This window comes from Motacilla alba, chromosome 23, assembly GCF_015832195.1.
Source record: "Motacilla alba alba isolate MOTALB_02 chromosome 23, Motacilla_alba_V1.0_pri, whole genome shotgun sequence".
Lineage (NCBI taxonomy): Eukaryota > Metazoa > Chordata > Aves > Passeriformes > Motacillidae > Motacilla > Motacilla alba.
The window spans coordinates 4,858,931-4,871,695 of NC_052038.1; the positions used below are offsets into that span (position 1 = coordinate 4,858,931).

The 12,765-nt window shown below is 62.0% G+C and overlaps 1 protein-coding gene across 1 annotated transcript; it reads right to left on the reverse strand.

Annotated features, from left to right (window-relative positions):
• Window positions 1-330: 330 nt before the first annotated feature.
• On the reverse strand, window positions 331-12,646 carry LCK (LCK proto-oncogene, Src family tyrosine kinase). The gene is made up of 13 exons (XM_038161029.1): window positions 12,545-12,646; window positions 8,323-8,429; window positions 8,140-8,221; window positions 7,970-8,060; window positions 7,769-7,867; window positions 7,037-7,140; window positions 6,802-6,951; window positions 5,863-6,015; window positions 3,862-4,041; window positions 2,602-2,678; window positions 2,348-2,501; window positions 1,932-2,063; window positions 331-889 (listed from the first exon to the last, which is right to left on the reverse strand). The coding sequence occupies exons 2-13, from the start codon at window positions 8,422-8,424 to the stop codon at window positions 687-689; spliced, it is 1,527 nt and encodes a 508-aa protein (XP_038016957.1). The 5' UTR covers window positions 8,425-8,429; window positions 12,545-12,646; the 3' UTR covers window positions 331-686.
• Between the last annotated feature and the right edge of the window lie 119 nt (window positions 12,647-12,765).

Consider the following 12,765-nt stretch of genomic DNA (forward strand, 5'->3'; position numbering starts at 1 on the left):
GGGGGGAGAGGCTGTACCATCGGTGGGGCGGGGGGAGAAAGATGCGAGGGTCCAGGTGGGCGGGGAGGAACCATTCCCTGAGGCGGGGGGGGCGGTGGGGCTGAACCATCCCCGCGGAGGGGGGTCCCCAGGCAGGGCTGGCCCGTGTGGGTGGGCGAGGGAGAGGCCGGGGGGGCTCCCGGGGCTGGGGTGGGCTCAGGAGGGTCCCAGGGGCTCCCCGGGGTGGCTCGGTGCCAGTGGGGTCCGTGTGCCCGCCGTGGGGTCCGTGCGCCGTGGGCATCCCCCCGCGTCCCCCTCCCCATGGCAGCCCGGCCCTGCGAGGCCCCCGCCGCTCGAAACGCCTTTATTTCCCCAAAATTATTGAGGGACGGCTCCTGCAAATGCCATGAGGGGAGAAGGAGTGTCCCGCAGGCAGGGGATGCCGTGGCCAGCGCTGCCGGGGGGGCTCCTGCCATCCCTGAGGGGTGAGGGGGGCCCTGAGGGGCAGCAACAGCAGGGCGGGCACCCCTGAGGGGACAGCGACAGCAGGGCGGGCACCCTGTGCCATCCCTCAGCATTGGGGGTCTGCTCTGGCCGTCCAGCCCCTCCTGAAGGAGTCAAATCTGCTGCTGCCAAGCTCTGGGGCGCTTCAAATCCTCTCAGAGCGGCGGCCATTGAGTCTGTGGGGCCCCGCGGCACCCCGAGGCTCAGGGCTGCTGCTGGTACTGGCCCTCGGTGGCGGTGAAGAAATCCTCCAGGACGCTCCTGAGGAAGTCGAAGGTGGGGCGCTCCTCGGGGCTCTCCTTCCAGCACTGCCTCATCAGCTCGTAGAGCTCGGCCGGGCAGTGCTCCGGCTGCGGCATGCGGTAGCCACGCTCCAGGTTCTGGATCACCTCGGGGTTGGTCATGCCTGGAGGGAAAGGAATGCGTGTGGGGATCAGGATGGGGCACCCCCGTGGCTGGCCTGGGGTTGGTCACCCCTGCCAGGACCCAGTTTGGGTCACCCCAATGTCACAGAGACCACCCTGCGGTTGGTCACCCCTGCCAGGACCCAGTTTGGGTCACCCCCGTGGCTGGCCTGGGGTTGTTTACCCCTGCCAGGACCCAATCTGGGTCACCCCCATGGTGTGGGTGCCACCCTGGGGTTCATCACCCCTGCCAGGACCCAATTTGGGTCACAAGAACCACCCCAGGGTTGGGCATTCCTGCCAGGACAATGCCCAGGAGTCGGTTTGGGTGACCCCAATATCACAGAGACCACCCCAGGGTTGGTCACCCCTGCCAGGACCCAGTTTGGGTCACCCCAATGTCACTGGAACCACCCCAGGGTTGGTCACCCCTGCCAGGACAACACCCAGGGCTCAACTGGGGTCACCCCAATGTCACAGAGACCACCCGGGGCTTGGTCACTCCTGCCAGGACAATCCCTGTGGCGCCCAATTTGGGCCACCCCCACCTCGCAGGGACCACCCCAGGCTCGGTCACCCTTGCCAGGACAATGCCCAGGACCCAATCTGGGTCACCCCAGGTTTTAGGGACCACCCCAGGCTCGGTCAACACCCTGCCAGGACAACACCCAGGACCCACTTTGGGCCACAGGGGCCACCCCAGGCTCTGTCACCTTTGCCAGGACAACGCCCAGGACCCAATTTGGGTGGCAGGGACCCCTCTAAGACTGGTCACCCCTGCCAGGACAACACCCAGAGCCCACTTGGGGTCACAGCTACCACCCCACCCTGCCAAACCCCGCATGGGGTGACCCTTCCACCCCCTTCCACCCCCCTAACCCCTCCCCGGGTGGCTGCGGTGGCCGCTGCAGCCCCGCTGGGCACGGAGCCAGGCTGGCAGCGGCGTGCGTGCGGCACGGCATGCACACACACACACACAGACACAGACAGACACACAGACACACCGAGGGCGGGCCAGCCCCGCAGCTGCCCCGAAATCCCGACCTGGATACGGGATCCGGCCGTAGGTGACGAGCTCGGTGAGCAGGATGCCGAAGGACCACACGTCCGACTTGATGGTGAACGTGCCGTAGTTGATGGCCTCGGGCGCCGTCCACTTAATCGGGAACTTGGCCCCTGCGGAGCGGCGGGAGGGGAAGGGAAGGGATGAAGAGCCCTGGCAGGGCTGGAATCGCGGCGTTAATCCCGGGTGACGGTCCCCAGCCGCGCTCTGTCGCTGCCTGGGGACCGGCTGGCTTTGGTGGCCGATCCCCCCCGAGCCTGCGGTAGCCCCCCAAAGGCATCCCGGGAGATGGAAAAGGGGAAAACATCCTCCTGCAGCTTCCCGGGGATCCAGGCTGGCTGCGGGCCCCTGTCCCCATGTCCCCAAGCCCTGTCCCCCCGGGCCGGGCGGGGCTCACCCTCCCGAGCCGTGTACTCGTTGTCCTCGATGAGCCGGGCCAGCCCAAAATCGGCGATTTTGCAGCCCAGAGCGTCCGAGACCAGGATGTTGGCGGCCCTCAGGTCCCTGTGGATGTAATTCTTGGCCTCGATGAAAGCCATGCCTTCAGCAATCTGGGATTTGTAATTATTAATGAATTGCCGTTGGTAATTAACAGCTCCAGCCCCGCAGAGCCCTCCCAGCTCCGTGCCCGTCTCTCTGCTCCCCCCTCACCTGAGCTGCCATGTCCAGGAGTTTGTTGATGCTGAGCTTGACTCCTTCTGAGGTCTTGAGGAAGTCCACGAGGCTGCCTGAGATGGAAGCAGCAGTTCTCAGCTCCTGGGGGGTCACAAGGGCACTTCCCCCCCCAAAAAAAGCTCTGGGAATGTGGCCAGGAGAACACAGAAAATCCTTTTTGCCCAAGCTGGAGGTGGGACAGAACAAAGGCAAAGCTTCCCCAGGGCTGGAGGCAAAGCAATCTCTAAAATTAACAAATTTCCTCATTGTCAGTCTTTCATTTTCAGTGCTTTTGGAGCCTGCACTGCGAGGTGCTGCACTCACATCCCTGGAGGAGTGTGAGGAATGAGCAGCACAGCGCTGTGTCCCTGCCAGGACAATGCCCAGGACCCATTTGGGTCACCCCAGGTTTTGGGGACCACCCCAGGGTTGGTCACCCCTGCCAGGACAACACCCAGGACTCAACTGGGGTCACCCCAATGTCACAGAGACCACCCTGGGCTTGGTCACTCCTGCCAGGACAATCCCTGTGGCGCCCAATTTGGGCCACCCCCACCTCGCAGGGACCACCCCAGGCTTGGTCACCCTTGCCAGGACAATGCCCAGGACCCAGTTTGGGCCACAGGGACCACCCCAGGCTCAGCCATCCCTGCCAGGGCAATGCCCAGGACTCATTTTGGGTGGCAGAGACCCCCTTAAGATTGGTCACCACTGCCAGTACAACGCCCAGGACTTGTTTTGGGTCACCCCAGGTTTTAGGAACCACCCCAGGATTGGTCATTCCTTCCAGGACAACACCCAGAGCCCATTTTGGGCCACAGGGACCCCCCCTAAGATTGGTCACCCCTGCCAGGACAATGCCCAGGACCCATTTTGGGTGGCAGGGACTACCCCAAACTTGGCCAGCCCTGCCAGGACAACACCCAGGACCCAATTTGGGGCACAGGGACCACCCCAGGCTCGGCCACCCTTTCCAGGACAACACCCAGAACCCATTTTGGGCCACAGGGACCCCCCTAAGATTGGTCACCCCTGCCAGGACAATGCCCAGAACCCATTTTGGGTGGCAGGGACCACCCCAGGCTCGGCCACCCCTGCCAGGACAGCACCAGGACACATCCCTCTGCCAGTTTAGACGGGGATTTTTCACAGCTTGAACTTTATCCCCAAAATCTTTTCCAGCCTTAAAACTCCAGAGCTCCGTGGCCACGTCCCTGAGGAGGGGGCAGCACCTGGAGCCCCCCGGGGCGGCCTCACCCTTCTCCATGAACTCGGTGATGATGTAGATGGGCTCCTTGGTGACCACGGCGTAGAGCCGCACCAGCCGCGGGTGCTGCAGCTTCTTCATCAGGTTGGCCTCGGCCAGGAAGGCGCTGGGGGACATGCTGCCAGCCTTCAGGCTCTTCACTGCCACCTTGGTGTGCCCGTTGTAGAAGCCTTGGGGGGAAAAAAGGGGAAAAAAAATGGGATCTGGACACTGGGCAGCGGTGCCAGCCAAGGAGGGTACCCCTGTACCCCACGTTTCTCCTCACAGAGGAAAGCAAGGCAATTCTTCCCAAGAATATTTCTGGGTTTTGCATCCTCTGAACCTCAGAGAAAGGGAAAATGGAAAGAAATGGGATCCGGACACCGGGCAGCGGTGCCAGCCAAGGAGGCCGGCTCCATGGAGCACCCAGTACCCCGGATTTCTCCTCACAGAAAACAAGGCACAATTCTTCCCAAGAATATTTCTGGGATTCTCATTCTCTGAACCTCAGAGAAAGGGAAAACAGGGGAAAAAAATGGGATCCAGACACCGGGCAGCGGTGCCAGCCAAGGAGGGTACCCCCTGTACCCCACAATTCTCCTCACAGAGAAAAGCAAGGCAATTCTTCCCAAGAATATTTCTGGGATTCTCATTCTCTGAACCTCAGAGAAAGGAAAAACACAATTCTCATCTCGTTTGCTGTGCCTGTGTTTGTGCCAAAGGAGAATGCAATACTTTTTACCCAATTTTTTACCCCGAGTGGTGGTGTTTGGTTTCCTTGGCCTGTCAGGGCCAGGTGTGTGTGTGTGTGTGTGTCAGGATTGTCACCTGACAGCCACCAGATTCCGTGCAGGGTGTGCAGAGCTGAGCGCTGGCCGGGTTCAGTTTAGATGCACAGAATAATATAGTCTAATTAAGTAATTAATTAGCCTTCTGACACCCGTGGAGTCCTCCTCATCGTCCTCTCCCCTCGTCGGGAGCAAAATATCCTCTCTAACCCCAGCTGAGGAGGAGGTGCTGGAGGTTCCAGAGGTTGGGTGGGGGTGTAAGATGGCTGGAGATGGAGTTCAGGGCCCAAAACGCCGTTGGGGTGGGGCTGGAGGGGCTTTGGGGCGATGCCAGGAGGGGTTTTTGGGGCCACGCTGGAAGGAGGCGCTGATGGCTCTGCGTGGTGCTCAGGAGGGCGCGGGGAGCTGGGTTTGGGGTGGGAGGGGGCTCGGGGAGCTGCGCAGGGCTGGGAGCACCGGGGGGATGTGGTGGGACAGGGAGAGGCTGTGGGGGGTGAGACCACAAAAGGGCTGTGGGGCAGGATGGAGGGGAACGGGGAGGGATGGAGGGGAACGGGGAGGGATGGAGAGGAACGGGGAGGGATGGAAGGGAAAAGGATGGAGGGAAGGGATAAAGAGAAATGGGGAGGGATGGAGGGAATCAGGGAGGGATGGAGGGGAGCAGGGAGGGATGGAGGGGAGCAGGGAGGGAAAAGGATGGAGGGAAAAGGATGGAGGGAAAAGGATGGAGGGAAAAGGATGGAGGGAAGTGGGCTGGGACAGAAAGAAAGGATGGAGGGAAGGGATAAAGAGAAATGGGGAGGGAGTCAGGGAGGGATGGAGGGGAGCAGGGAGGGATGGAGGGGAGCAGGGAGGGATGGAGGGAAGCAGGGCAGCCCCAGTGGCTTCCCCACCGCAGCACTCAGGGAGCAGGAAGGGTTTTGTGGCTGGATCTCCCTCCAAGCCCCCACAGCTGCTGCAGCATTCCAGCCACAAGGGACACTCCCAAGTGGGGACAAAGCCAGCAGCTCTCCAGCTCCACGATCCCGCACGTCCCCCCTGTCTCCAGCAGCAGAGCAGGGATCCAGGGATGGGAGGAAAGGGAACTTTGGGCGGGGTTCTGCCTTCTTCCAGGACCCTCAAAGCCGCAGTCCCACACCTTGGGCTGCGCTGGCTGCTCCGTGTGAGATCCCGGCGGGAGGATCCCGCTGCTCGCTCCGGTGCCCCAGTTTCACCCTGACTCACCCATCCAGACCTCTCCGAACTGCCCCGCTCCCAGCTTCTCCACCAGCTTCAGCGACTCCCGCGGCACCTCCCACTCGTCCTGCCACCACGGCTTCTGCGGCTTCTGCGTCCGGCAGGGCTTGCCCAGGCGGCAGCAGAGCCCGTCGGCGCTGCCTGGGCCACAGGGAGGCAGAGCTGGGCCCGCGCGGGGCACCGGCACCGGCCAGGGCTGGCCTGGGCCACTGGGACCAGCGGGTGCTGCTCATCCCATCCCATCCCGTCCTATCCCATCCCCACCCCATCCTATCCCATCCCGTTCCATCCCATCTGACTCTGTCCCATTCCCATTTCATCTTGTCCCATAACAGCCTGCCCCATTCCATCCTGTCCTGTCCCATCCCACAACTTTACTATTCCGTCCTATCCCATTCCATCCCGTTTGGTCCCATCCCATCCCATCCATCCCATCCCATCCCACCCCACTGATCCCATCCCATCCCATCCCCTTTGATCCCATCCCATCGATCCCATCGATCCTGTCCCCACCCCACCCCATCCCATCCCACCCCACCCCACTGATCCCATCCCATCCCATCCCATTGATCCCATCCCTATCCCATTGATTCCACCCCATCCCACCCCATCCCATCCCACCCCACCCCACTGGTCCCATCCCATCCCATCCCATCCCATTGATCCCATCCCTATCCCATTGATTCCACCCCATCCCACCCCACTGATCCCATCCCATTGATCCCATCCCACTGATCCCACCCCATCCCATTGATCCCATCCCACTGATCCCATCCCATTGATCCCATCCCACTGATCCCACCCCACTGATCCCATCCCACCCCACTGATCCCATCCCATTGATCCCATCCCACTGATCCCACCCCATCCCATTGATCCCATCCCATTGATCCCATCCCACTGATCCCATCCCATCCCATCCCGCACGTGTGTAGTGCTGCACCAGCTCCCTGAGGCTGCCGAAGGGCGTGCGGGGGGAGATGTAGAAGCCGCCGTTGTCCAGGTTCCGGATCTTGTAGTGCTTCACCGTCTCTCCCTGGCTCTCGTCCAGGTCCCGCACGGACAGCGAGTACGAGCCTGGGGACAGGGACACCCGTGGGACACCCGTGGGACCCCCGAGCGCCCCTGAGGCTCCCCGAGCCCGAGGGCCCCGCGGCGGCACCTTTGGAGGTCTCGCTCTCGCGGATGAGGAAGGAGCCGTGGGTGTTGCCCGAGGCCAGGAGCTGCCGCTCGGCGTCCTTGCGGCTGATGTTCTTGAAGAACCACCTGGGAACGGGGCAGGGGGAGGGCGGAGGGGATCCGGGCACTGGGGCTTTGTGGGATCCAGGCTGCTTCCCAGATCCAGGCTGCTTCCCAGAGCTCACATCCCACCGGAACACATCCATCCATCCATCATCCATTCATCCATGGATCCATCCATCCCTCCATGGGACCATCCATCCGTCCATCTATCCATCTCTTTGTCTATCCATCCCTTCATCCCTCCATGGATCCATCCATCCATCTGTCCATCTCTCCATGGATTCCTTCCTTCCTTCCTTCCTTCCTTCCTTCCTTCCTTCCTTCCTTCCTTCCTTCCTTCCTTCCTTCCTTCCTTCCTTCCTTCCTTCCTTCCTTCCGACACTTCCTTCCTTCCTTCCGACACTTCCTTCCTTCCGACACTTCCTTCCTTCATCTATTAATGGATCCCTCCATCCATCCATGGATCCATCTCTCCATCCCTCCCTCCCTCCATGGATCCATCCCTCCACCCCTCCATGGATCCCTCCATCCATCCATAGATCCCTCCCTCCCTCCATCCCTCCCTGGATCCCTCCATCCCTCTCTCCATCCCTCCCTGGATCCCTCCCTCCCTCCCTCCCTCCATCCTCACCCCCTCTCCCTCCCCACTCACGGCTCGGGCTCCAGGCTGTTCACCAAGGCCACGAAGTTGTGTGGGATCAGCCCCTCCTGGCCCGTGGTGAGCGACTGCGCCTTCCACCACTCCCCGTTCCTGCAAGGACACGGCTCAGTGAGACCCCCCCGGCCCTGCCCCGACCCCCGGGGGTGCCGGGACCCTCTGGAATTCCTCTGGAACTCCTCTGGAACTCCTCACTCTTCCAGCACGCGCAGCTTCTCCCCCTTCCGCAGCCCCAGGTCCCCGTCGTGCTTGGGCTCGTAGTTGTACAGGGCCACCACCAGCTTGTCTGAGGGGACACGAGGAGGGACAGGGTGGCAGTGGCCAGTCTGGGGGTGTCACAGCCCCCCCAGGCCACCACGCCTCACCTTGCATGGGGGAGCACGGAGGCGACGAGGACTCGTAGGACACCAGAGGGTCTCGGACCTCGGAGCCGTTGCGGATCGGCCTCTGCCAGGGGACAGGAGCCCCGTGAGCCCCCAGCTGGGGGGATTTGGCCACCTCTGGGGGCGTTTGGCCACTGGGATCGGGGTCTGCCGCCCGCTCCTCACCTGGCGCTTGCTGTCGGGCTCGATGGGGTAATTGCAGTGCTCGCAGATGTCGATGCTCTCGATCCAGTCCTCGTCGTAGTCCGAGCTGCAGCAGCAGCCCATGGTGGCTGTGGGGGACAGAGGTGACACAGGGCAAGCCCATCGCTGGCTGTCCTCATGCTCCAGTGCATCCCCATGCCTGCTCTGTGCATCCCCATGCATCCAGTGCATCCCCATGCATGCTCCATAGACCCATCCCTGGATCCATCCATCCTTCCATCCACGGAGCCATCCATGGAGCCATCCATCCATCCATCCATCCATCCTTCCATCCATGGAGCCATCCAACCATCCAACCATCCATCCATGGAGTCATCCAACCATCCAATCATGGATCCATACCTTCATCCATGCGTCCGTCCATCCATCCCTGGATCCATCCATCCTTCCATCCATCATCCATCCATCCCTGGATCCATCCATCCCTGGATCCATCCATCCCTGGATCCATCCATCCCTGGATCCCTCCATCCCTCCATCCCTCCATCCCTCCATCCCTCCATCCCTCCATCCCTCCATCCCTCCATCCCAGCTCCCCACCTGAACTGGGGGCATCCCCTGCCTCTGCCACCAGCCGTTATTTCCTCCTAATTTATCCTGCCTTCGTTAATTAAAGCCACTGAAGGCAATTAGTGCCCAGCCTGAGGCTCCTCTGTGCCTCCCGTGCCAGCTGCTGCCCGCCGTGTGCTGCTCTGGGGCTGATCCCTCTGCTCTCCCCGGCATAACGAGCTCCTCATTAGCATCCATCAGCAATTAACGCGCTGCTGCAGCTCGCCTTGAACGAGCTCCGGCTGGGCACGCGCCTCCCTGATGCTGAAATCATCTCAGGGCCGGATGTGGGCACCTCCAAACTCCTTCTCCTGCAAACTCCCACCCTGTCCCCACGCCAGCCCCGTTCCCGCTGCAGGGGGATGTTCCTCAACCCCCAACCCCTGCGACACCCTCGGGGCTCGGCCGCGGGGACACCGGTGTCACCGCAGGGACACCAGGGCGTGGGCACCTTTGTCATGAGCTCAGCAAACCCCACGGGCGCCCCGACCTTCCCGAAAACACTGAGTGGCACAAACCCGGGCACCTCTGACCTTCCCAAAAACACTGAGTGGCACAAACCCGGGCACCTCTGACCTTCCCAAAAACACTGAGTGGCACAAACCCGGGCACCTCTGACCTTCCCAAAAACACTGAGTGGCACAAACCCGGGCACCTCTGACATTCTTGAGAGTGCTGAGCGTGGCACAAACCCCACGGGTGCCCCTGACCTTCCCAAAAACACTGAGTGGCACAAACCCGGGCATCTCTGGCCTTCCTGAGAGTGCTGAGCGTGGCACAAACCCCACGGGCACCTCTGACATTCCTGAGAGTGCTGAGCATGGCACAAACCTGGCACAAACCCCACGGGCACCTCTGGCCTTCATGAGAACACCGAGCGTGGCACAAACCTGGCACAAGCCCCACGGGCACCTCTGGCCTTCCCAAAAACGCTGTGTGGCACAAACCCGGGCACCTCTGACATTCCTGAGAGTGCTGAGCGTGGCACAAACCCCACGGGCACCTCTGGCCTTCCTGAGAACACTGAGCATGGCACAAGCCTGGCACAAACCCGGGCACCTCTGGCCTTCCAGAGCATGGCACAAACCCCACGGGCACCTCTGGCTTTCCTGAGAGTGCTGAGTGTGGCACAAACCCCGCGGGCACCTCTGGCCTTGCCGAGAACGCTGAGCGCGGCACACCCCCGGCGGCGGCGCGTGGGCCCCGGAAAAGCCTCTTCTGCAGAATCCTCTGTGCCCACGGGGCCAGGATTTGTCCCCAGCCCCACATCCCAGGTGTGACTTCCGCGGGGTTTTGTCACCAGCAGCCGGCCCAGGTGTGCCACAGCCCCAGCTGTGCCCCCTGGCACGGCAGCCAGCGCGCGTGATCCTGTCCGGTGCCCGCTGCCCGGCTGGGAGAGGATTTATTGGGATTGTTTCTCCTCCTTTTCCTGTCTGGGAGCCTGGCTTTGCACCAGCACCCCCAAAAATCCCCCTTGTCCCACGGTGCCAGGGGGGACACGGCCGTGGGGGCTTCATTTGGGCCTTGCAGGGGGTCCCTAAGGAGGGTTTGGGGTCCCCAAGGAGGGTTTGAGCTCCTTAAGGAGGTTTTGGGGTCCCCAGGGAGGATTTGGGGTCCCTAAGGAAGGTTTGGGCTCCCTAAGAAGGGTTTGGGGACCCCAAGGAGAGTTTGGGGTTCTTAGGGAGAGTTTGGGGTCCCCAAGGAGGGTTTGGGATCCTTAGGGAGGGTTTGGGGTCCTTAAGGAGGGTTTGGGGTCCCTAAGGAAGATTTGGGGTCCCCAGGGAGGGTTTGGGGTCCCTAAGGAAGGTTTGGGATCCCCAGGGAGGGTTTGGGGTCCCCAGGGAAGTTTGGGGTCCCCAGGGAGGGTTTTGGGGTCCCTAAGGAGAGTTTGGGGTCCTTAAGGAGGGTTTGGGGTCCCCAGGGAGGGTTTGGGGTCCCCAGGGTTGCCCACCCCCCTCCTGCACCTCCAGGTTTGATTCCCCGGCCCCGGAGCCGCCTCCCCGGGGCCCAGAGGTGGCAGGAGCTCAGGGAGTGTCCCCAGGGCGGCCAGAGGGCAGGTGACAGCGGCTTGGGCCAGGGGAACGCTCGGCAGAGGGGTCCCCGTGCCCTGCAGCGCTGCTTGGGGCGCTCCCACCCCACCCCGGCGCCCCCAGCTCCCGGTGGCACCCGCCTGGGGACACACTTTGGCACCCAGGAAGGGCTCTGGCCGCGCTGCAGGCAGGGTGACAGCGCTCAAACCCCAAATTTCCTTCTGCTGCCTCTCCCCAGCGCCGTCGACGCTTCCCACACCTCACCCAGGCCAGCAGAAAACCCCAAATCCATCGGCATTTTGAGGCCTTTCCTGAGCAGAACCCGGCCCCAGCCCGGCTTTTATGGACCAGAAATTCCCACATTTCCTGCCCTCAGCAAAGGGCCAGCTGAGAAATCCCAAATCCACCCCCCTGGCCCCACAGAGGAGCTCTTCAAACCCCCCCAGCAGTGCCAGGAGCTGTTTTTTCCTCTCGGGGTGTGAGGTGCTGCTATTGTGCTTTTATTTTTTTTTTCTTCTCGCAGCCCCAAGCCGCAGCGTAATTTCCAGCAGCAGCAGCAGCCGTTTCACCTGCACCAGGCCATGAGAAAAAAAAAAACAACCAAAAAAACCCCAAAAAAAGGCTGTTTGAAGTCAGTTTTTTGGGTTTTTTTTTTTTTTTTTTTTTTTGCTGGCTGCATCTGTGCAACCGAATTTCTTTGTGCCCAAGGGGCCTGGCAGGGAGGTGCCCCCCGAGCGTCCTTGCCAGGTGTGTGCCCCCTCTTTTTGGGGTTTTTTCTTTGGGTTTGTCTTGTCCTGTGCCGGCCCTTCCGCCCACGTGGCCCTGGCGGGTCCTGTTTGTCACCGGGGTGAGGAGGTGACATCCGAGGTGACCCCGAGCCAGCTGTGTGCCAGCTGTGTGCCAGCTGTGAGCCCTCTGGATGGACACCCGGCGCTGGCACGGCCTGGCAGTGCCACCAGGGCCCGTGTCCCCAAGGCTGGCACCGCGGCAGGGAGGGGCTGGAACCAAGCCAGCAAAAACATGGGAATTTCTGAGGGGCTGAAGCCCCAAAAATGGGAATTTCTGAGGGCTTGAAGCCCTCAAATTGGGCACCAAAAATGGGAATTTCTGAGGGCCTGAAGCCCCCAAATTTGGCACCAAAAATGGGATTTCTGAGAGCCTGGAGTCTCAAATTTGGCACCAAAAAAATGGGAATTTCTGAGGGCCTGGAGTCTCAAATTTGGCACCAAAAATGGGGATTTCTGAGGGCCTGAAGCCCCAAATTGGGCACCAGCCTCAAGGGACTGGCCCCGAGCTGCTGCCTGTCCCTCGGGCACAGCCCTGGGGGCAGAATTGCTGTGCCCCGGGGACAAAACTCCTGCTGTGCCCTGGAAAAGGAGCTTTGGGGTGAGCCCTGCCAGGGCACCGTCACTGCCACCCCTGGCAGGGGACCCCCAGGCGGGCAGGGGACATGGGGACAGCGCCTGGCTCCCCATCCCCCCAGGAGCCCGAACCCCCACCTCCATCCCTCCGAGGGGCGCTCGGAGAGCGCAGCTCAGCCCCCCCCAAACCCCGCAGGTGCCCCCCAAACCCCCCCGGACCCTGAGCCCCTTCCCGGCTCTCACCTGGAGGCAGCGGGGGAGCAGCGGCCGCTCTCACTGTCCCATGTCCCGCTGGGGCCGCGCCCGTCACACCCTCCTCATCCTCGGCAGCCGGAGAGGAGCCCCCCGAGCTTTATGGGGGGCAGAGAGGAGCCCTCGGAGCCCTTTGGGGTGCAAAGAGGAGCCCCCCAAGCCTTGAGGGGTGAGGAGAGGAGCCCCCCGAGCCGAGTGGGATGCAGAAAGGA

Bases quoted from the DNA above. Each gene is read 5' to 3' on its own strand.
- LCK (XM_038161029.1), bottom strand. From the start codon at position 8,424: ATGGGCTGCTGCTGCAGCTCGGACTACGACGAGGACTGGATCGAGAGC. The intron at 4,042-5,862 runs GTGAGTCAGGGT...TTTCCCCCCAAG, and splicing joins GTTCGGAGAGGTCTGGATGG to GCTTCTACAACGGGCACACC. The intron at 2,502-2,601 runs GTGAGGGGGGAG...TACAAATCCCAG, and splicing joins TCCTGGACATGGCAGCTCAG to ATTGCTGAAGGCATGGCTTT.